This window comes from Schistocerca nitens, chromosome 2, assembly GCF_023898315.1.
Source record: "Schistocerca nitens isolate TAMUIC-IGC-003100 chromosome 2, iqSchNite1.1, whole genome shotgun sequence".
Lineage (NCBI taxonomy): Eukaryota > Metazoa > Arthropoda > Insecta > Orthoptera > Acrididae > Schistocerca > Schistocerca nitens.
The window spans coordinates 192,111,127-192,136,175 of record NC_064615.1 but is presented as its reverse complement, the minus strand read 5'-3'; the positions used below and the strand labels follow the sequence as shown (position 1 = coordinate 192,136,175).

Genomic DNA, 25,049 nt, shown 5'->3' with positions numbered 1-25,049 from the left:
TTGGCACTAACCTCAACATGGTTGTATATATGGAAATTTTTGATACATTTTGTGCTCAACTCACTGAATACAAAAGACAGTACCGCTTCTTCCAGCAAGATAGGACAACAGCCACATGTCTAAGGTATCCCTGGAAGGAGTCTATGATGTCTTCACTGAGGAACTAACTGTCAACAAATATTTTTGGCCATATTTGCTGGGTCTAGCAACATGTGATTTTTTCCTGTGGGCACACTTGCTGAGCCACACATGATACAGGAAGTGAAAGACAATATCAGCTGTGAAGCTACTGCCATCGATACATGAACTTTATGCCGGGTGTATCCGAATATTCTTAAACATGCAGCACAGTTTTGTATGATGTTGCAGGTGTCCCTTTCATCATCTTCTACAAATGGGTTTTTCAATGTATTTTTCATTGTAAATAAATGGTAAGTGTGGTGTCACCGCCAAACACCACACTTGCTAGGTGGTAGCCTTTAAATCGGCCGCGGTCCATTAGTATACGTTCGGACTCGCGTGTCGCCACTATCAGTGATTGCAGACTGAGCACCGCCACACGGCAGGTCTAGTCTAGAGAGACTCACTAGCACTCACCCCAGTTGTACAGATGACTTTGCTAGCAATGGTTCACTGTAAAGAGACGCTCTCAATTGCATGACGACAGTTTAGCATAGCCTTCAGCTACGTCATTTGCTACGACCTAGCATGGCGCCATATTCAGTTACTATAATCTGAACAGACAATATTGTGAATAATGTACCGTCAAGCGTGACGTTCATCATTAATGGATTAAAGTGTCAAACCAGCTACGTCTGCTTTCTGAATTCTAATTCCTTGTCATGTTCCAGACCTCACGTCAGTATAGTTCTCCCTCCTCACGCCAGCCTGCGTGAGCTAAAACGCGTGCGTTTCGGCCTCCTCTAGTAACACGGTGTTGGCTCTTCTGCTAACACAACAGTAAGTCCATTTCAACTTTTCGTTTCTGTAATTTCACTACATGTCCTTTATACTTACATGGGCTACTTTTATCTGTGCCATCCTGTACATAATGTTTCTGTAGTTGTTTCCGGAAAGTTATGACATAAATTATAACATGTGCCCACAATCCAAAACAAATGTAACATTCATCTAAGGTGAATAAATAAATAAACTTGACTCATTCCATATTCCTCCATGGTGGGATTTATTGAACATAATGTGTGAATGAATGAATGGTGAATTGTTGCATTTGCTGGTAATTTCATTGATATGTGGTTCAGAAAACCATCATCACATGGGATGACTACTAGTTTAGTGATTCAATATAGAGCAAGGTGACAACCATCAGTGTCACAGTGAATAGTTGTATGCATCACATTTTGACATACTTTTTTGCCATCATTTGTCTGGGCAGCTCCTAAAGAAGTTTTTTCTGGCAGTTTCCAGCAGCCTTATAAAAACTGTCAAAACATATTGTACGCAATGAAGTTTGCTTTGCAGATCAATAAAGGTATAAGTATAAAGCTGTACATAGTGCGTATGCCAAGACACTAGGTTGCAGCTTAAATAAATGGAAGCATTCTGTCTGTAAAGTCTGCATTTTATCATCAAAGAACAGAAACTCCAAATTGGAATATCAACAATTTCCTAATTTGCTGCATTTTATTATGATATTCAACTTTTTAGATGTACCTTGTAGTAATTCCATTGGTGGTTTGGTTTAGGGGAAAAAAAGAAAAGAAAAAAGCAGCAAAGATTTGCATTAAAGGAGAATTTAGTAAGGTCAAGGAGATTTCTGAAAACCAAAGTGCACTGCAATAATAGGACAAACATGCCAAAACAAAAATTTTCAAAGATTACAAGGTGCTAAATTAATACCAGGAATTGAATTACCTAAATGCAAATTAAAATACATGAAAAAAGAATTTTGTGCTAGAAACACAGTGACATGATAATATCAATAAAATACTGTCTGAAAAAGAAGAAGGAAGTATTGTGCACAATACAAAAGATGCCACCCGTAATTCTGTGTCCCAGTTGGCATTTAATTTCTGTTTATTCTTATTTCCTCCTACTTTTTTGTGTGATATATATACGAACATCTGCCTTCAAAGGGTATCATTTTCTGTGACTATCCATGTGTACTTGTTGCTGTTGAAACTTGTTAAAAGAGAAATTTCACAAAATTTTTTCTTTGATGTTTTTATTATCTATACAGTACAAATCAAATTATGAAATTATTTTGCCTTGCAAAAGTTACCTAAGAAAATTACAGAATGGCTAGGAAAACAAGACTATCTGAAACAATTATAAAAACCAATTTACATAAAATATGTAAATCACATGTTCTCTTGAGTCATGCTCAATACTGAACTCACATAGCAAAAGCAATACAAACTTATAGACTAATAGAAATAACGACACTGAATACGGCAGCAGTACTTCAATGTAACAATAACTTTTTATTTTTTTGTTACTATGTATTGTTATTAGATAAATTACTAATACATTTAGAATTCCGTTTTCCTTTTTTACTGTGTCAGTGACTGACATTTTTAAATATCAGAGTACATTAAAGAATGATGCCAAAGTAGATATTTCTGTTTCTGACTTGTAGCCGTTGCCAACTGATTTTGTAGTAGGATCCACAATGGATTAAAAATTTTATTAGTAAAAAATTCAAGCCATCGACTTCAAAACATTGTGATAATTAAATGCAAAACCTCGAGGAAATTTGTCAACAACAATTTAAAAACGTATAATTTTTATTACAGACTTATTAGTATTACAAAGTGAGACATAATATTGAAATAACTGTTAACGTGAATTAAATGAAACATAATAAATATTGATAGTTTTAATGAAAATTCTCTTCTACAAATCATTTATAGGTCCCGGAAAAGAATCAGAGTGAAAAGACATCTGTTTGTGGTAACGACTGTTGTGAGTAGACAGGCTCCATTTAGTTTTAAAATAACGATTGCATTTCTCACACATAAAGATCCGGGACTGTACTCGATGTTTCGCTGCAATGTGACGTGAAATGATGGCAAATGTGTTGAATGAACTTTGGCAGATATTGCACATGTAACGGTCACCCATAACTGAGTACTCATCACTGCTATCTGAAAATGAGAAAAAGCAGAAGATTACTGACAATATTAATTTCCCCAGCACATCAGTTATGAAGTCTGGCAAAAAAGAATAGTGTCTGCTGGCAATACTAAAAAACTATATGTACTAGCATGTGCGTACATGACTTTTTTGACATTGGACTATATCTTTACACTGTGATAAATTTCATCAAAATTGATCAATTCAGGAGCAATGGGTGACCTGTTTGCTAGAGATGTTTTTGGTGTAAGATATTACTTTATTTTACTGTTTTCAGAAGGTGTAACAAAAGAGTAATCAATTGTCTGGAATATAATGAGGCAAAAATGGAAGAGATCCAGTGTAGCTTCATGGAAAATAACATGTGGCAGTACTTTAAGTAGTGACAGGTACAAATACGGGCAACAAAATTATCTGGCAAAGTGCAAGAACCCACTGCAGTTAACAGTATGTCCACTGTCACTGAATTGATTAATTTTGATGAAACTTGTTACATCATAAGGACGAAGTTTAAGGGTGAAAAATGGTGACAGACTACAACAAATAGTTCCTTATAATGCTAACAGTCTAGTCTCCCTTTTGCCAGAACCTATATATATCCCAGTTCTAAGTTCAAACAAATGAAGCCTACATTTCACATGAAAATTTGAAGCCACTGGAAAGCAAACTAAAGACAACTTCAAAACAAGTATTTCATATCTGGAAAGATGTGATAAGAATGCAGAATTTTGGAAAAAATAATGCATTGGCAGTCAGAGTGCTGAAAACGACCACATTCAAAGGGAGAGAAAAGAGTTTTTTTCATGTATCACCATCAGTATTGGTTGTATAAAAGGAATGTGAAACAGATTGCTGGAATAAATACTGTTTCAGACAGAAGAGACATCTCAGCTTAAATAGATGTGAACAAATAGATGTTGAATTTTCAATAGTCCCTTCATCAGAAGGAGGGAAACATAGAAAATTATTAAAGGAGCTCATTTCTGTATTGTTTGTTACTTCTTATATACATTTAGACACAATATTTCTGTCCATCCAAAATTCACAATCTTTCCTTTAATTTTTTTCCCCATTTATATTTTCCCCTTAAACAGCCTAAGACATTCTGATAGCCAGGGATTCAAACCCACCCCACCCCGCCCCATCTCCCCCAAGAGTTGGACACACTAATATAAACATCCTGCAACAAACTTGTTGTTTCAGAGCTAATACTCTGACTTACTTGTTGCTCACTGTCTTTCATTTCTCTGTTGTACTCTAACATATCCTGAAGCGTTCTACACTCATTAGTGCGTCTTTGAGCACTGTGTTGTTTTAACATGTTGTTACAGAATTTCATTGAGGAAAACTGTTGGTACTCAATTCACTGGTGCATCCATTAAAACTGCCACAGATTTACAAGGTTTATCATAGAACTAATATATTTACTTGCACAACATGTGTTCTTTGAACTTTAACTACAGAATAACTAGTGAAAGAAAAACTAAATTTGCTGGCAGAGACAGGAGGGTATTAAAGAGGATCACATTGATGTTTTTGACACTACATCTGATTCAGTTTAACTATTTCTTTTGGCCACAGGTACAGCATAGATAATGAACATTTTGCAACCAAAAGAAGTTGATAAACTGAAGTGGGTGTAACAATCCAAAAAATTGATGTAAACCTTGAAAATGAAGTTGTACTTCCAGAATGTGTTGGACTTACACAGAAAAATAAAATATTATGGTTGAAGATGATGTAAAAAGATCTCTAATTTTGTGTGACACAAACTGCATAAAGAAAACATTCATACTGAAGTGGCTATACTGCTTGTACACCATGTTAACACAAAGAAAGAGGTTTTAGTAGTGCAAAAAGCACAAAACCTGGGCACCTATGAATGGAAATATATATTTTGGTGAGTCTGGGACACACTGTTTCCTTATGAAGAATTCATTTATACATCAACAATACCATGGTAAGTGAAATTCAGACAATTCTGAATCATAGTGCAGTTCTGTAATGAATTGCAAGGTCTTATCGTCATTTTCAGTTCCATCATTGTCCAGCTCCAAGCTAAGAATGAGGATGGAGGAGAGTTAGTTGGGTCGGCAACCAGCCAGAAACCACTAACATAGAACACTGGTAAATAAACCAATTCCCTAATGAAGGCAATGGCTTCACACACAAGGCCTTTAAGGAGGATGATGTTACCTCTGTGGAGGAACAGCCACTGGAAAACATCTCGTGGTATCTGTTCTGCTGTTAGGGGTGACAAAGATATCTGTTCATGATGTAAGGGCAGTCTCTTGGTATGTGGAAACCATTGGGAAGCTACTGCATTACCAAAGTACTCAAAAAAAACTGCTTACATAGCATTACAAATCTTTTGACAGTAAAAATTAATTTCAGACAGACATCTGCATGCAAGATGCTGAAGAAGATCACATTGATACAAGATTAAGAACAGGAGCAAGGAATGTTAAGATCTTCTTGCAATTGGGACGTTGGAGAATCTGAAGGAGGAAATGAGAAGAAACAGAGTGGATATAATGGGACTCCCTGAATGGAGAATGGACAATTTGTACAAAATGAATTCAGGATATTTTATTCTAGAGCAGCATGCAGAGTAAACCATGGTTTTGGCATAATATTTGGGCCAAAAGTCAAGGATGAAGTGACATGTGTAGATAAAAGGCTGTACCAGTGAAAACCCACAACAAGAAAAATCTGGTGAAAAGTTTACAAATGCCAGACAGAGGTCAATCTGACGATGAAGTAAATGAAAACCACGACAAGGTAGAGGCTACAATAAAGAAAGAAGAGAAGAATGTATGTTTAACAGTAATGGGTAACTGGAATGCAATAACAGGTGGAAGATCTGTGAGCAAATGTGGATTAGGAAGAAGGAATGAGTGAGGAGAAGTATTGGAGGACTTCCATAAAACAAATCTCTTCATTATTGCAAATATTTTCTATGAGCAATACAGAAGAAAAATGTACACTTGAACTAGATAGATGGCTCAAACATACCAGACTGACTACATTTTTATAAGGAAAGGTTTAGAAATTGTTCAGAACATGATAAGACATTATCAGGAGCAGATATCACATCAAATCAGGTCTCTTGATAGGAGAAGAAAGATAGAAAAATGAAGACAAAATTTAATGTGGAAAGACTTAAAAAGGAAGAGGTGACAAGTGTATTTCAAGAAGAACTTAAAAATAAAGAGGTAACAAATGTATTTGAAGAGAAAAATCCACAAAAAAAGAATCCAAATAACATAACAGTATAAAATGCAGCCCCCAGCCTCATAGCCGAGATGCAGCTACCACCAGCAGTCGCGGTCATTATCTGCCTGCACAGCAAGTCCAGTGGCAGAGAAATGTTCCCACATCAAAATTATGTGAGTGAACAGGCAATTCTGGGTCACTGACAAACTTTTGGGAGGCTTACATGGCTTGATCCAAAACTGTGGGCAATCTCGGTCATTGGTCCTATTTGAGTCCCTACTGCTTGACAGCTGCATATACAGCCCCACAGCTAGCCAGTTACCATTTCAGACAGCCAGTCAGTGTCGTGGCAACAAGCCAACCACAGAGTCAATGTCACACTTATGAGGCAGCCGCTACTGCTGGTGCCAGACTCAGAACAACTGGCTGTCTAATTCCCAGGCCATGGCAACCAGAAATCCACTTCTCTCTCCTCAATGAGAACATTCATTGATCTGCCTGCTGCCTAATGGCTGGAGAACGAATGGAAGACATCCCCCCCTCCCCCACATCCTCCCCCCCCCCTCCCAGCTCCATTCCACTGATGTCCATCCAGCCAGTGGTCCAGAGTTCATCTCCCTGGGCAGCTTGGATACTGTTGCATCACCAGATATTGAGCCACAGCATATGAAGACTGTGCTGCCTAGTGCAGGTTGCCAGATCTGAGATGGGGGCTGTGACCTCAGTATCGACTAGATGCCTGGTGTGTCAGCAAAACTAAGTCAGTGCACCGCCTCCTGGGTAATGTGTGTATTCCACAGGCCACATGTATGCTCACTTTACTGAGTGGAAATATGAGACAATGCAAAGCTATGTCCTGGGTGAGGTCACACCAATGTAATTGTGCAGATCAGATGGGATGGTAAAGAAGTGTTACGTTTATTTGTTGTTTTGCTGCAGCTGCTCACAACATCATACAGTCCCCTTGCCATCACATGAACGCAGCACACCCTAGGTGAGAGTCAACCACCTGGGTACTAAGACGCCTTTCACCACTGAGTAGTAGTAATTAACCTTCTGACCCGCTACATTTTGCATTTAGAAGTAGGATTGCTTGGAGATTGAGAAGAAGGTATGCTCCATTCTGATGACAGAAGCAGATGAAGATTTCAATGATGAGTCAACTGGGACAGCAACATATGTAAGCAGCAGCTCAGATTTTGGGTTTTTACTCACGGGTCCTTGTAACCTTGTATCCTGGGAATCCCACTGTCCATCCCCCTCCCCCCAGTGCCTGGATTAGTCAGATACCATGACAGTATTTTGTAAAGGCCTGAAGGGTGAACCATTAACTCCAGTAACATTCACTGAATGTAATCTATCAGGGCATGCAGCCCCATGCACCAAGTCGCATGGTGTAATTTGTTGGGTACGTTATTGTAAAAGACATTACACCAGAAAGTGATGGAAGTGCACCTAGCTTACGTGTGGAGGAATTTTGTGAAGTATAATCAGTACTGTGAACAGTTAATAGCTTAAAAGAACTATTAGGTGATGCTTATGTTACATGGACTTATGTTACATGCCACATCTGATAATGTGAATAGCTGGAACATGGCATATTTAATTCAGCAGGAAAAACAGATATCTTGTAGCAAAATACTCTGAATCATTAGTAAAGTGTGTAAAAGAAAATAGGAAAATCTGATAATACAACAACTGCCAAGGTAATAGTTAGAGAATATCATTTAGTTCGAAGCTTTAAGTTAGTTAATGTAGATGTAAACAATAATGTACAGCATTGACGAATTAGAACATGGACTAAGTGTCACAACAGTATAGAATGGTTAGGACTTCCTGTCTTTGCATTATGTGACACAGTCTCAAAGTAGCTATACAATGAGGCACTATATGAACACGAGATTATCATTAGATTTAACGTCATCATTAAACCATTCTAGGTACACCAAGATACGGTGAGCTCGGTAGCGGTAAATCTACCTATGATATCTGTCCAGGCTAGAGATTTGACATTATGGAAGAACAAGTCAGATGTTAAGAAATATTAAATAGTATCAAAGGTGCACCACAGGCATACGAGGGTAACTGACAAGCAAGTGTGACTCAGGAAATCAGTCCATGATATTGGAGAGCTCTGTGAAGTGCAGCAACTGGTCTAGTTTCTCAAAGTAAGAGGTAACTATGAGTTGAGATTTTAAGGTTTCTTATGAAGTACTGAGAATTTATTGTGCAAACTTAATGAGTTAGAGTTAGTGTTATGTACTATTGTGGAAGATGATGAAGTACAATGTGCATTACTGAGTTATTGTGAGAATGAAGTTTGTGTTACGAGGATTTAATGGGTTCATTGAGTTATAGAACAATGGTGTTTTTCCTGGTAAATACATCTGAGAATGCAACCATAGCAATGCTACTACTGACTCCTTTATACTCTAAATAGCTTCCATGATGTTTAGCATTGTGGAAATAAGGTGACAAGGTAGAATAACATAAATGAGTTCATACAAGTCAAGAAATGCCTGTTCTTTTGATTTTGAGCACTGGTGAGGGCATGATATTGTGTGTGTAGGTTAATGCAGGATGTAGCATAACAAGATATATAAGAGCTTTTTACTAGTTATTACAGGTATGCAGTGCATATACTATAAGAATGTTTGAAATTCAAAAGTCAGCAGCATCAGCATTCAAATATTAAGTGGGAAGAGTGGTGACGTTATTCTCGTAGGATGCTTCACTGTCGTCATTCCTTTCCCACAATGTGGAATAACACAGTGGCTAACTGGACTGAAATGTGAGAGTTGAATGAAAATACTCGAGACTAGACTCTCAAGTGGAAATCTGGTGGGCAGGATTTACCTATGGAGGGAGGAAGTGTAATGGCATAGAAGGCAGCCAAACCTAGAGTCATAACAAGGGTACAGCTACTGCCACCAGTTGTGATCAATAACCTGTCTGCACAGCATTCCCAGCAGCAGTAAGATGTTTCAAGACTGAACTTACGTGAGTCAATACCTGGGTCTGAGACACAGACCAACTATCAGAAAGCTTCCACTGTTCTATCCACTATTGTGTGGAAATTGCCAGACCTTGGTTACTGGCCTTTATTCAAGACACTTCCATGTGACACAGAAATGCAATGTCTTCTGTGTGGTCAGCACTTGACAGCTGTATTTAAATCCCCTTAGACAGCCAGTCATCATCCGCACATGCTGGGAAATGAGTCTGTGTTGGATGCAGCCAAGGAATCAACACTGCACTTATGATGCACCACTGACACCAGACTCTGAACACCTGACCACTGCCTGACTGGCCAGGTCCTGGCAGCCAACACTCCACTACAGTCTGTATGTGACTGCCTCATGGCTGAGGCATGGATGGAAGACTGCCCAGCTCCATGATGCTGATGTCCATCACAACCTGATGCAGCCAACAGTCCAGGGTTCATCTCCCTGGGTTGCTCTGTCTGCTGTTGTGCCACCAGGACCCTGAGCCAGAATGTAAAATGTCTTTACTGCCTGCCACAGGCTGTCAGTTCTGAGGCGAGTTGTGACCTTCATGTCAACTCAGCACCCAGCATGTTGGCAGTGTCAAGTCAATGCGCCACCTCCTGGGAAGCATAGATATGCCGTAGGCTGCACTACCTCTGGAATGCCCACCATACCAAGTCAAAATGTTACAAGATGACATCAAGCTGTGCCCTCGGTGAGTGTGCATCCATAAAATTGTCCAAATCAGGTAGGATAGTGAAGAACTGACCCACTATGTCCTCCAGTCTCCCTCATAATCACAGGAACCCAGCAAACTCCATCTGAGAGTCGAGCACCCCTGACAAGCACCAAGACAGCTCCCACCATGCAGTAGTGGTCAGTGCACAGCCAACCCTCTACAATACACAACTCATCAGACAGTAGTAGCAATAATTTGTCTTGAAGAAGAGAACAGCGTTAAGCAACCATGGGTAACAGAAAAAAAAATGTTGGATTAGATGAAAGAAAATACAAAATATGAACATTTTGCTAAATAAGAAGGTAGAAAAAGATACAATGCTCTAAATAATCAGCTTCAAAAAGAAACTGGTAAAGCTACAGCAAAATGCCTACAACAGAAATGTGAAGAAATTTAGGAATTAGAAAGAAAGGGGAAGTATGGAGTGATGTATGGGGAGCAAGTAACTTGGACCTCAGGAAGAAGGAGAACAAAATGTGGATGATAAAAGGTGAGAATTGGAATGAAATTGCAGGAAACAAGGATTAATCAATAAATGGAAGATGTATCATGAAGAATTATATGAGGTACGAGGTTGCCCAGATGCTTTGGATGTGTTGTGGTCTTCAGTCCAAAGACTGGTTTGATGCAGCTCTCCATGATACTCTATCCTGTGCAAGCTTCTTTACCTCTGAGTAACTACTGCAACCTAATCCCTCTGAATGTACTTACAATATTCATCTCTTGGTCTCCTTCTATGATTTTTAATCTCCACACCTCCCTCCAGTCCTAAACTCATGGTTCCTGATGCCTCAGAGTGTGTCCTACCAACCAATCTCTTATTTTAGTCAGTTGTACCACAAATTTCTCTTCTCCCCAATTCTATTCAGTATTGCCTCATTAGTTTACTGATCTACCCATCTAATCTTCAGCATTTTCTGTATCACCACATTTCAAATGCTTTTATTCTCTTCTTGTCTAAACTGTTTGTTGTCCATGTTTCACTGCCATATATGGCTACTCTCTGTACAAATACTTTCAGAAAGGACTTCCTGACACTTAAATCTATACTTGACATTAACAAATTTCTTTTCTTCAGAAATGCTTTTGTTGCTATTGTCAGTCTACATTTTGTATCATCCCTACTTTGACCATCATGAGTTATTTTGCTTTCCAAACAGGAAAACTCATTTAGTATTTCAAGCATCTCATTTCCTAATCTAATTCTCCCAACATCAGCTGATATAGTTTGACCCTCATTTTGTTTTTGTTGATGTTCATCTTATATCCTCCTTTCAAGATACTATCCATTCCTTTCAACTGCTCTTCCAAGTTGTTTGCTGTATCTGACAGAATTACGATGTCATCAGCAAACCTCAAAGTTTTTATTTCTTCTCCCTGGACTTTAATTCCTACTCCAAATTCTTCTTTTGTTCCCTTCACTGCTTCCACATTATACAGATTGAATAACATTGGGGATAGGCTACAACACTCTCTCACTCCATTCTCAACTTACTGCTTCCCTTGTGTGTCCTTTGACTCTTATAACTGCCATCTGGTTTCTGTACAAATTGTAAATAGCCTTTTGCTCCCTGTATTTTACCCCTGTTACCTTTAGAATTTGAAAGAGAGTATTCCAGCCAACATTGTCAAAAGTTTTCTCTAAGTCTACAAATGCTATAAATGTAGGTTTGTCTTTCCTTAACCTTTCTTCTACGAGAAGTCATAGGGTCAGTGTTGCCTCGCGTGCTCCTACATTTCTCCGGGATCCAGACTGATCTTCCCCAAGGTTGGCTTCTACTGGTTTTTCCATTATTCTGTAAAGGATTCGTGTTAGTATTTTGCAGCCATGACCTACTAAACTGATAGTTCAGTAATTTTTACACCTGTTGGCACCTGCTTTTTTTTTCTTTGGAATTGGGATTATTACATTCTTTGCCTGTCTCATTCATCTTACTCACCAGATGGAAGAGTTTTGTCATGGCTGGCTTTCCCAAGGCTATCAGTAGCTCTAACAGAATGTTGTCTACTTCTGGGGCCTTGTTTTAAATTAAATCTTTCAGTGCTTTGTCAAATTCTTCATGCAGTATCATATCTCTCTTCTCATCTTCCTCTATGGCCTTTTCAATTTTCATAATATTGCCCTTACCCTTGTATAGACCCTCTATATACTCCTTTCACCTTTCTGCTTTCCCTTCTTTGCTTAGGACTCTGAGCTCTACATTCATACAGGTTGTTCTTTTTATTTAGATATGGAGGATGACAAAGAATTACTTGAAGAGGATAACGCATTTCCAAACATTACAGAAGCCAAGAAAAGGTGGAAATACTGAATTCGTCCAATAAGATTTATGATTAAGGTGAGTGGTCAAATGACTTCACGGAAATAGTGATGACGCCAATATCAACGATAGCTAATACCATGGAATAAATGGAATATAGGACAATAGATGAGATATCTTACTCGGTCAAAAACTCTATTGACAGTAATGAACCCATGTTGAGATTTCTAGTAGAGAGAATTAGATGAAAAACAGTTTGGCTTCAGATGGAAATAAGGTACAAGATATGCAAATGGACTGTTACAGATCGTTGGGGAAAGATGCCTAAAAAAAGGTGGAGAAGTTTGTGCAATCTCTGATGACACTGAAAGAACCTTTGAGAACAATTTTCTGAAGCACAAACTGCAAATAAGAGGACAAAAAAGCAAATCATCATATGACACAACAAGTAAAAATAATGAGAGGTAATTAAATGGCTGTAAGAATTAAAATTGGGTTGGAGATTAGACAATGCTGTTATCGTTCACCTACTATTTTTAATATCCATTAACATGATTTAGTGAAAAACCACTTCCAGCACAAGAGTTGTGTGATAATAGTAGGAAAGATAATATGATGTATCAGATTTGCTGATGGCTTGGTATTACAACGTGAAAATGAAAAATAAATTAACAATACGATAAAAGAACTTAACTCCAACTATGCAGAATATGGAATGAAGATAAATGTGAAAAGGATTACGCAATGGTTTCAACATGGCAACTGAGAAAGATGAAAGTGAAAATCTGTGATGAGATAGTGGAACAGCCTGATAATTTCAAGTGCCTAGGATGCAAAATAACATGATTTGTTATCAAGAAATAAAGATAAGGAAGCTATTACAGAAGAAACATTTTACAGAAGGAGGAGTATTTTCTATGGTCCATTAAATGAGCAATTAGGGACAAGATTAATGAAATGTTTTGTGTGGAATATAGTCCAATATAGCGCCAAAACTTGTACACTGCAATGGAGAGAGAAGAAACATTTGTGCCCCTCGCCACAGACACTATATCAGGTTCATTTGTTCATAATTCATAAGCTGGCACTAGATGTCATGAGTATTGCTGCCAGAGGCAGCCAAACAGCAGACGTGGCCACCAACCGATGGCCGTATTGCGGACATGCCTTTCTAGGCTGCCACTGGCAGTGCTGCTATCAAATTGGATACGAAGCTAGCATCAGGCCCCCTTCAGTATTATGACTGATGCCTTTGAGTACACAGTCTCTTTGTGTCAGTGACTACAGTATTACAGACTTGTCTACAGGCTACGGCACTCGGGGCATTGGTCGAAACTGTACCCGTGCTCTTCAACCTATTGAGTTAAGTACGTGATTTTCTTTTATTTTATTTTTTTGTCCCTGTTCTCTGTGTTCTGCTGTTGAGGCTGGTCCTTTGTTAACCTGCTGCTTGGTGGATTCGTGTCTTGCTGTGACAGCAACACTACAGCAATGAAGATAGTGTTGTGTTTCTTGCAGATTCCTGGACAAACACCACATTGCTTGGTACTGATTTTCTCTGTTTTTCAGAAACTTATCCGTCACTTCTAATTGAAACATTCCTTACAACTCCAGTATTTACATTTTGTTTCTATTCAGTGTCTACTCTGTGATGAGTCATGGCGAATGTGCCGCAGGACTTACCACTGAGCCTAGCTATTCAGTTCCAGGCCCAGCAACTTCAATAACTTATCACAGGAACGACACAACTGATGCAACTACAAGCAGAACTGTTGGTGTCACTTGCAGCACCACAGGGAGCGCCAAAACAAGCTATGCCTGTCTGTGAACCACAGTTCCAGACATCTGATGCACAGTAGGAAGACTGGTGTGAATACTGTGCTCAGGTTGACACCCACTTCACTGCACATCATATTCAACAGAAAACCACATTTCTTTGGCAACAATAGGCATCGTAGTACACGAGCTGGCATGTGAACTTTTTCCCACCACCTGCCCCAAATGTGTAGCCTAAGAGGACTTGATTGCTGTGTTAGACAAATACTTTGATGAACAAGTGAATGTGGCTGCTTCTCATAACAAGTTTTTCCTATTACATGTGCAACCTCATTAAACTAGCAAACTGTGAGTAGCTCATTTACAAGGCCTGACCAGGCATTGCAACTTTAAGTGTGAATGTGGTAGATGTTATAGTGATGCCATGATCTGAGACACTATCACAGAGAACATGCCTCACTCTAAAAGTACCCAGATCTAAATTTAAAGCAAATGTTGCAATTAACTGAGTCACAGGATTCTTATGACAGTGCTGCAGTAGATTTTGACTCTCCTCACATTTCTGTGGTGCAAAGTATGATTGATAGCGAGCTGGTCGTGCACCCGGTTCAGGCACCGCACCACTCCAAACCACAGCCAGGGCAGAGCTGTGCACAACAATAGTGTGATAGGCAGATGGCATACGGTGTTAAATCTTGGCATCAGTGCTTCATGTCACACAAGCGGCAGGCATGCCCTGCCATGATGCAAAGTGTTTCCATTGTGGTAAGCATGAACATGTAAAATTAGTGTGTTTGCATAAGCAGAAATCCCACAAGCAATCTGTTCCTTATTCAAAATGTCAGTCTGTGAATGTCAATGTCGTACTTTCAAAGTCATCTGGTGCTATTCATAGTGCCAAGTCAGTGTCAAAATCAGAGTCACAGAAGTCTAATAACTCTTATCCTATTCAGCGACAAGTAAATAAACTCTTTGTCACTTTGCAGACTGCTAACTGCAACATGCACATGCAGTTAGGTATGGGAGCTTCAGTGACAATTTCACAAATCAAGGAACAACTCTCTCAAGTTTTCAAAAGCTATGATACTGGTCATGGTATCCCAGTTCTTGGTGTTTTTAGGTTGCCTACCACTTTTCACAATGTTACAAAGACAGCTTCATTCACAGTGTTGTGTTCGAAGGACAGTCAAAATACTTTTTAGTATTGATTCATTCAAACTTTTTGAGTTGCGATTTCAGTACTCTGTTTCAAAACTTTGTGGAGATTTCAGTGAACTTTTTCAGGACTGCTGTAGCAGAGCCACCAATTCTGAGGCTCATATTACAATGAAGGAAAGTGTGCAACACAGGTTTAGCTGGGCACAGCAGTACCTCAACCAATTAGAGATCAAAGGACCACAACAATTGTTAAACTGGCAGGGCAAAGGCATAAACACTCCAGTAGCAACTATTCAGTGGGCATCTCCTCTTGTAATCATCATGAAACCATGTAGCAAAATAAGATTGTGTGCTGATTTCAAGTCGGCGGAGAATGCTCACACAGTGATTGACTCCTTTCCATTAACATGGTCTCATGGACCAATGGATGAGCTAGGAGCAGGTAGCTTCTTCTCTAAAATAGACTCACAGGATTCTTATTTGCAGATGGCGTTGGATGAGCAGTCTCAGAAATTTTTTGTGACCAACGCTCACAGGTGGTCACTCAAGTTTTTGCATTTGGCCTTCGGCAGTGTTTCAGTGCTTGTAATTTTTCGGCATTTTCTTGAACAGCTGAGTGCTATAGTGCCTTCATGCACAAATTATTTGGACGATATTGTGGTTTGGGGTCATACTCCCAAGTAAAATCTTTCTAATCTTCTGCTGGTCTCACGTGCTACAAACACAAGTGTTATTTTTTTCAGACCAATGTTCAGTGTCATCAATGCTCAGAGTATCCACCCTTAGCACTCTCATTTAACTGCAATTCATGACCTCCCAGTGCCTTGCAACGTAAGTGAACTTCAAGCAGTAACAGGAAAACCCACTTACTACTTCATTTCATTCTGAATGCAGTGCCAATTGCTGATCCATTGCACAGGTTATACAAGAAAAATGTTCCTTTTGTATGGTATCAGGAGTGTCAAATGGCTTTTCAGAGACTGAAGGGAGCTTTGTTGAGTGTTTACTTCATCATGATCCCATTACTCCAGCCTATCTAGTGATAAATGCTTCCTCATATGGGATTGGTAGAGTGCTTTCACACGTAGTTGGATCCATGGACAGACCAACTTTGTTTGCTTCCAAGCTTTTTGCAAGGCTCAGTGCATTTATTCCCAACTAGAGAAGGAATCCCTTGCTATTATCTATATGTGACAAAATTCCATTAGTATCTTTATGGAAGGATGTTTTACTTAGTGACAAATCACAAACCATTGACATCACAGTTCAGGCCTTCCAAGGCAGTTCTGCCATACACAGCAGAGAAGCTGCAAAGCTAGTCTTTGATATTATCCAGTTACCAGTATGAAATCGCGTACAGACTAACAGCTAAACATTCCAATGCAGACACCCTCCATCGTTTACTTGTTGGCAACAACACAGCATTCAACACATTTAAAGACTCTCGTTCCCATATTGATGTGCAGGACCGTGAAACTCTCGATGGGTTCCACATCGATCATTGTCAGATTGCTTAGGCGATGGCTGCAGATTCCAATCTGCTGCAATACATCCAAACTAGATGGCCACATACTGCATTTCAGGGTGGGTTGTTGATACAACATGGTGTAATTCTATTTCACTTGGATAATGATCAATTTATGTGATAGTTCCACAGTCTCTACAGAAGAAAGATCTTCATCTTTTGCCTCAAGGCCTTGGAGGCAGCTCACCTAATGCCACTGTTTATGCTAGGATGGACACACAGATTGAACAGTTGACCTCTCATTGCCAGGGATGTGCAGAGCACCAGTCTGCTCCACCCTAAAGATACTTCGATGGCCCAAGCCCAGTGCCCCTTGGCAAAGACTATATATTGATTATGGGGGTCCATTTTGGAACAACCATTGGCTAATTACAGCAAATTCCCATTTGTGGTGCCAATGCAATCAACCACAATAGCAAACACCATCAAAACTCTGTTCCACCAAAACTCTAACAGCGAAGCAGAATGCTTTGTTAGAACATCTAAGCACAAAGTGGGCAAGTTACATGTCTCCCACACATGGGAGCAAACTTTGGTGTCCTCATACCATTTCCAGTCACACAACAGCAAGTTGCCTGTGGAAGTCATGCACGGATGCCAACACAGAACACTGCTGCATCCACTACAGTTGTCAGGTCTTCCCTTTCAGTGTATTAAATTTAATGTCAATGATCATGTCTTTTACAGAGTCTTTGGCAGAAACAGACGGTGGGAACAGGGAGTCGTAACTCAAGTCTTGTGCTGCTCTCTTTATCTTGTACAGCATTTGTCCAGGCTGCACAGGCAGCTGCTGTTGCTGTTTGATCCTGCCACAGATTTCTCATGGAGCCCTAAGGTATCTCACAGCCCCAACCAACCTTGCCTTCCTTGTGTCCCAAGCCACTGGCACTGGATGGGGAGTCCACAGACGTCAGCACGGTACCACCAACTCATAGCAGAGTCAGCAGTCCTTGCCACGGAGGTCTGGTACTCTCCGTTCTTCCCCTTTTCTGCGTGCCTCCAAGGACCCACCAGTCACCAATGTGTCATCATCTGTTCACAAAGATGCTCCATCTCTGGGTGTACACCCTATGACTGATTTCTCAGCTGGTGTTTGTGGTCATTCGTAAGGTGAATGTCAGAGTGCAAGCAGGAGCTTGCCATCGCCTACAGTTCTGGTTCCTGCATCCACTATGACACCTGCATCCAGACTGCTCTCCCCTTCCCCCCACTGTCATTACCAATGAAGCCAGTACACAACACAGTGAGGACATTTCCAAGAACAGAGGGGGCAAAATGTGGTGTCATTCGCCCCGACACCATGCCAATTGCGTCTACTTGTAATTCGTAGGTTGGCACCAGACGTTATGAGTACTGCCACCAGAGGCAGCCGCGCAGCAAATGCAGTTGCTAACCAGTGACTGTGCTACAGTCACCAGTTTCTAAGCCAGTGTCACTATTAAAGTGGTAAGAGGCTGCTGTAAGCTAGTATCAGTCCCTCTTTAGTATTATGATCGATGCCTGAGAGAACACAGCCCCTCTCTATCAGTGACTGCAATATTACGGACTTGGCTACCGGATATGACACTCTAGACATTGTATTGGCTCCAACTGCACTAGTGTTCTGCAACCCGTTGAGCTAAGTAAATGAGTTTTACTTAACTGTTGTTGTGTCTCTCACTCACGTCCTTCTGCCATAGAACCCAAACTTCACTACAGGATACAACAAGACACTTAGTGGGTTTTGAGATGTGGTTTTGGAGAAGAGTGGGAGGTATGAAATGGACATATAAAATAAGGTATCAGGTTGTGTTACAAATGGTGAATGAGAGAAGGCATATAGTGGAAACAGTGGATGAGAAGAGATTGCATAATCAAGAGTGGACTAGAACAAAAGATGTTTGGGAAGAGAACTAGAGGAAGTAGATGATTCTAAGTAACTGGCAACATCAAAAGGCACTCATAGCACAAAGGACGCAAAAAATGTATACACACCAAGGAATGAAAACTATTTATTATTTCATTGTTTTACATTAAAATACTGATCACATATGTGCCTGTGGTGAGGTTAGATGTTCAAAATGTCCACTGCTGGGCAGCCAAACACATAGTGGAACAATGAGTGGTCACCACAGCAGCATCGGTCAATGTTCCAATGGTTATTGCTGCACATGCTGCTGTAGTCTCACGGCATGATCTCCAACGCACATTGAGCTGTACACAGCTATGAAAACTGGGGGGGAATGGAGAATGCTCAGTTTGCAGTAATGGACCTGCCTTATGGACAGAAAATGTCATCATAATTGTGATTTTCAGTGGCTACATTGATGTACTGAAAGGAACCGCGTCTAGTAACAGTTTTGAATCCAGTTTAGGTGTCTGTATTTGTGGAAAGATAAAGGCATTGCTCTCAGCAGGGGACAGCATCTTTCAAGTTGGTGTTAACTGCCACTCACAATCTACCCAAAACTAGATTGATGAGAATGAGAATCAGTAAGTCATTACACCTGACCTAATGAGTTTGAATATTATTCAGCCATTGTGGCTGTGCTCAAAAGACAACAAAAAATATATATTAAAAAAAAATCAAGAGTTTGTTCCCTCCTTCCAGCACCTCACAAGGTACTGGCATGGTTTCTTTGTGAAGATATATAAAAATCCTGTTGCCCACCTTTCAAGATTTATATGCATTGGTCCTCATGAGGATTCACACTGTTAGTTTCATATTCCATGCAGCATTTGTGCAATACATAATAATGATGTGGAATGAGTCATTTTACATTGACATCTCAGATTAATTTGTAAGTGTGTTTTTCTTTAAGTTACTTCAATTTTTTATTCAAAACAAACAGATTTGACTACGTAATTCCTACCAACCATCTTCCATACATTACAACAGAAATTCTTCTACAAAATAGAAGGAGTTGTCAAGGAGAAACTTTTTCAGTTTGTTTTCATATTTTAGTTTTGCTGTCTGTGAGACATTTTATATCACTGGGTAAGTGATCAAAAGTTTTTGTTGCAGGATTCTGCACCCCTTTTTGTGCTACAGACAATCTTAATGTGAAGTAACGAATGCAATTTTTCTTCTGGTATTGTAATTACTTACATCATTGTTCCTTTTGAAAGAGGATTGTTTACAACAAACTTCACGAGGGAATAAATAGCAGTAGTCAAAACGCTGAACTCCTTAGTCCGATGTCTACAAGTTGTCATGGGTGACCACTATATATTATTCTCACAGCCTATTTTTGGGCAATGAACACTTTCTTTCTTAAAGATGAGTTACCCCAGAACATTTTTTAGAAGACAAACTTAGTGTTTCACTCATAAACAAACACAACATTTCAGCTGTTCAGAATAAATAATGAAAGCTAATAAAATGCAAATATATGAGACAGGCTGGCCATGTACTGACTTACTGCCTTACAGTGGGATTCAGAGTTATGGTGACAAGGAAGCTGCAGCAGAGGAGGAACGCCAGACATGGGCAAACAGAACAGAGATTGGAGATAAAACACAGCTAAAAAAGCCAAAGGGTGGAGGGCAGCAGTAAATATGTGCACCTGAGTTGGTGAGGAAGTTGGAAGTTAGTGTCACCAGGGTAGGGTGCATGAACAGAATTCCTCTATCTATAAATGAGTCAGAGGCATGCAACTGAAAGACCTATTTCTGCCACTCAGGAGCCACAACTGTTCATTTTCTGACTCATACCAATCAAAAGTACAGCTCTCTCCCGCTTCAGCATGTACACACAGTTAATTGCTTTTTGTAGCCACAACTTTCCTTTCACAGCTTCTGTTGATCCCTACTTAATTTCTTATAGTAAGGGAAGTTCTGGCACACACACACACACACACACACACACACACACACACACACACACACACACACACACACACACACACACACCCTCTGTGCCCTATGTATGTACGAGTGTATGAGTGTGTGTGGCTGTGGACAACTCAGTGATTCTACTATTTGGTGGGTGGTCACGTTTCCTCACACATTATTCACTTCTTTTGTGATTCCCAAGGATAAAGCATGCTCTAGACTTTAGTCTCTGTTTCGAAATTCCAAATTTTAGTTGTCGCTTCCAATAGTGAAGTTTCATATTTCAAGAACAACCCAGACTTTGGCAAATTGAATCTCACAATTCATAGTTGGGAAAACAGAATATTATAACTATACATTCCATTGAGATGTCACAAAAAGGAAAGAAGAAAAAATGGGACTTAAGATATTTAACCTAGAGTATGTCACTACTCCCGCCTGAAGAAAATCAAATTCGGGCAGCCAGGAAGTAGTAAGAAGAAGAAGAACAAGAAGCCGCCGGAATCAGCCGGCAGATAAGTTCCTGCATCCACAGAAACCAGAGGCCAGACCAACACGTGAAGAAAAACATTCCCAACAGAGAGGACTTCAGGAGGAACAGCTCAAACAGCTTAAACTCCGCTACCTCGGGCCAAGGCAGGCTCGTCAATATAGTGAGTGAGTATGTCACTGCTAATAAATATTTTAAAATTAGTTCTTTCTCTGCAGTCTGTTTCCTGTTTTTCACTTAGTTTATTATAAAGCAATTTTTAATTAAAATATGAGATTAACCACAGCTGCCCCCATTTCAGGCAGTTGTTGATAAAATGAGCTCCCCTTTTTCTGATCTTTTCTTGTCTTTGAATACCACTTCTCATAATCACCACTGTATTGCTCAACTTAACACAACTTTTATGTTACATTTATTGTAAGTTTAACACAATTTATGGAGAATGGGTAACAGAAACCATATATTTGACAACAGTGTAGCTGTACTCTATCCATTCTCCAGTACGAAAAAAAAATCTGAGAGTGATGTAGAAGTGTGTAAATAATGAGCAATTGGGGAATCTTTCTGATAAGTAGGTTTTTAGTTAACTCACAACATCAAGCTACACAACCATCAAAATGTGCTATATACGTATATGCTGCAATACGCTCTTGGTTTTGTCTTCACGACGCTGACATGGAGTTACAGAAAAGCTAAGCTGAGAAAGACCTTCAGATTTCTCAGCTGTGGTTCAGTCTTGTAATATGGTACATTATTTTTTATGGAACAACCTCATTAATTTGGATCATTTAAATATTTTTGTGACAATGTGAGTGTGATCTACTGATTGCCACTATAATTCCAGTTTTTAACTCTCTTTGCCAGTCATTCATCTGATGAATATCAACTAGTTTCTTATGCTCATAACTGGAAGACCTGACCTAAACATGTCACTCCTCTCCCATACATTTCTCCACGGTGGTTGCCGACCTGATACAGCAGATGACATAAGATTTCCCACAATAACATACCTGCTGGATCTACACTGTGAAATCAATCACATCCATTTCTTGTATGTGTAGTTCTTCATTACCCATTATGCAAATTTTCAAAGACTAAATTAACATCATTGTTTCTGACTGAGCTTTCTTCTAAATAGAAGTTAGAATACGTGTGCTAGATGAACTATGTTGCTGCTCTTCATGTTTGTTTGATTGACTAAAATCTTCTTAACATTGACTTATTAACTTACTGTGCTACAGGCATTATGTTTATGTTCACTGATTTCATCCACAGATCTGACATAACACAGTCTGACACTAAGGATGTTGAACAAAATATGTTAATATTTACAAGGGTAGATTGAGGTTCACAGTACATTAAAACATGTTTATATAAGATTTGTTGCATTGAATAGTTCATGTGCTACACTGAATCATAAACAGCACATTTACTGTTCTAGATATTCTTTTCCCCTATGAACGATGGACCTTGCTGTCGGTGGGGTGGCTTGTACATCTCAGTGATACAGATAGCCATACCATAAGTACAACCACAGTGGATGGGTGTCTGTTGAGAAGCCAGAAAAACAAGTGGTTCCTGAAGAGAGCCAGCAGCCTTTTCAGTAGATGCAGTGGCAACAGTCTGGATGATTGGCCTTATAACGTAACCAAAATGGCTAGTTGTGCTGGTACTGTGAACGACTGAAAGCAAGGGGAAGCTATGGCAATAATTTTTCCTGAGGGCATGAAGGTCTACTCTATGGTTGAATGATGATGGCCTCCTCTTGGGCAAAATATTCTAGAGGTAAAATAGACCCCAGTCGGATCTCCAGGCGGGGACTGCCCAGGAGGATGTCATCATTAGAAGAAACAAAATTGGTGTTCTATGGATAGGAGAGTGGAATGTTAGATCCATTAATTGGGTAGGTAGGTTATAAAATTTAAAAAGGGAAATGGATACTTTGAAGTTAGATATAGTGGGAATTAGTGAAGTTCGGTGGCAGGAGGAATAGTACTTCTGGTCGGGTGAATACAGGGTTATAAATACAAAATCAAATACGGATAATGCAGGGGTGGGTTTAATTATGAATACAAAAATAGGAATGCAGGTAAGCTACTATGAACAGCATAGTGAATGCATTATTGTAGACAAAATAGACCTGAAGTCCAGGCCTACCATAGTAATACAATTTTACATGCCAACTACCTCTGCAGATGATGAAGAGATTGAAGAAATTGTGAAATTATTCAGATAGTTAAATGAGACAAAAATTTAATTGTGATGGGTGGCTGGAACTTGACAGTGGGAAAAGAAACAGGAGGAAAAATAGTAGATGAATATGGACACAGGAAAGGGAATGAAACAGGGAGCTACCTGGTAGAAATTTGTACATATCATAATTTAATCATTGTTAACACTTGGAAGAGACATGGAGGCACTAGAAGGTTTCAGACTGATTATATAATGGTAAGACAGAGATTTAGGTTCCAGTTTTTTAACTGTGAGACACATCCAGGGGCAGAGGTTGACTCTGACAACAATATATTGGTAATGAGCTGTAGATTAAAACTTCAGATATTGGAAAAAGGTAGCAAATTAAGGTGTGGGACACAGATAAGTTGAAAGAACCAGAGGTTGTTGAGAGTTTCAGAGTGAGCAATAGACAACAATTGACTAGAACAGAGGACAGGAATACAGTAGAAGACAAATGGATAGCTTCAAGAGATGAATTAGTGAAGGCAGCAGAGGATCAACAAGTAAAATGACAAGGCCTTGTAGAAATACTTGAATAACACAAGAGATATTGAATTTAATTGACGAAAGGAGAAAATACAAAATTCTGTAACTGAAGTAGGCAAAATGGAATACAAACGTCTAAAAAATGTGATTGACATAAAGCGCAAAACAGGTATGCAGGGGTGGCTAGAGAACAAATGTAAAGACTTAGCAGCATATATCACTTGGGGAAAGACAGATACCACCTACAGGAAAATTAAAGAGATCTTTGGAGAAAATTGAAACACCTGAATGAACAACAAGAGCTCAGACAGAAAACCAGTCGTAAGCAGAGAAGGAAAAGCTGGAATGTTGAAGGAGTACATAGAGGGCCTGTACAAGGCAGACAAACTAAAAGGCAAGATTACAGAAAGGGCAGTGAATGTAGGAGAAGATGAGATGGGAGTTATGATACTGCGTGAAGAATTTTTAACAATGAAAACAATCAATCACTGACAAAATTATTTAATTGGATGGATAAAAAATCTACTCACCAAGCAGCAACAAAACACACATAAAAGATGGTTGTAATTGGCAAGCTTTCAGAGCCAATGGCTCCTTCTTCACGCCAAAAGGTTGAAGGGAAGGAAGAGGAATGAAAGAAAAGGACTGAAGAGGTCTAGGAAAGGAGGGTAGATTAGGGGAAAGTCACCCAGAACCGTGGGTCAGGGGAGGCTTACTTGCGGGATGACAAGGAAAGACTGATTGTTAGGGACTGCATCAGATGGGATTTTAAAACCTCAGAGTTTAAAGGTGGAAGACAGAGTAATATGCAGACAGAGATTACTGCTTAAATACCATGGATGAGTTAATAAGAGTGAAAGGCTAAGTTCATTGTACATAACAGAGGTGGGAGGGGGGCAGTGAAAACGAGACAAGAAAGACAATGAAACATGTAGAAAACTAAAACAGAGTGAAGCAAAGAGTAGTTGCACTGAAGAAATGCTGAGACTTAATAAATTTACATAAATTAAGGCCATGTGAGTGGTGAGAACCAAGGACATGTTGTAGTACTAGTTCCCACCTGTGGAGGAACTGGTGTCTGGGGGAAGAATCCAGATGGCGCGTGTGGTGAAATAGGCACCGAGGTCACGAATGTCATGTCGTAGAGCATGCTCTGCAACAGGATATTGCAAGTTGGCAGTATATACACTCTGCCTATACCCATTCATCCTAATTAATAATTTGGACCATCCCTGCTGTGAGACTTGCACTATGCACCCTCCTACCA

The 25,049-nt window shown here is 39.6% G+C and overlaps 1 protein-coding gene across 4 annotated transcripts in view; it reads right to left on the bottom strand.

Moving 5' to 3' along the window:
* LOC126235879 (broad-complex core protein isoforms 1/2/3/4/5-like) overlaps positions 1 to 25,049 on the bottom strand; it is a 514,245-nt gene that overhangs the window by 124,279 nt on the left and 364,917 nt on the right. Inside the window, exon 6 of one of the 4 annotated variants that reach the window (XM_049944796.1) lies at positions 2,495 to 3,107. The exons of 2 other annotated variants lie outside the window; for them this stretch is intronic. In XM_049944796.1, coding sequence (XP_049800753.1) covers positions 2,857 to 3,107 — 251 coding nt within the window. In that variant the 3' untranslated portion in view covers positions 2,495 to 2,856. Of the gene's footprint in view, positions 1 to 2,494; positions 3,108 to 25,049 lie in introns of those variants that run through there. One more of the 4 variants, XM_049944804.1, reaches the window with a different exon arrangement.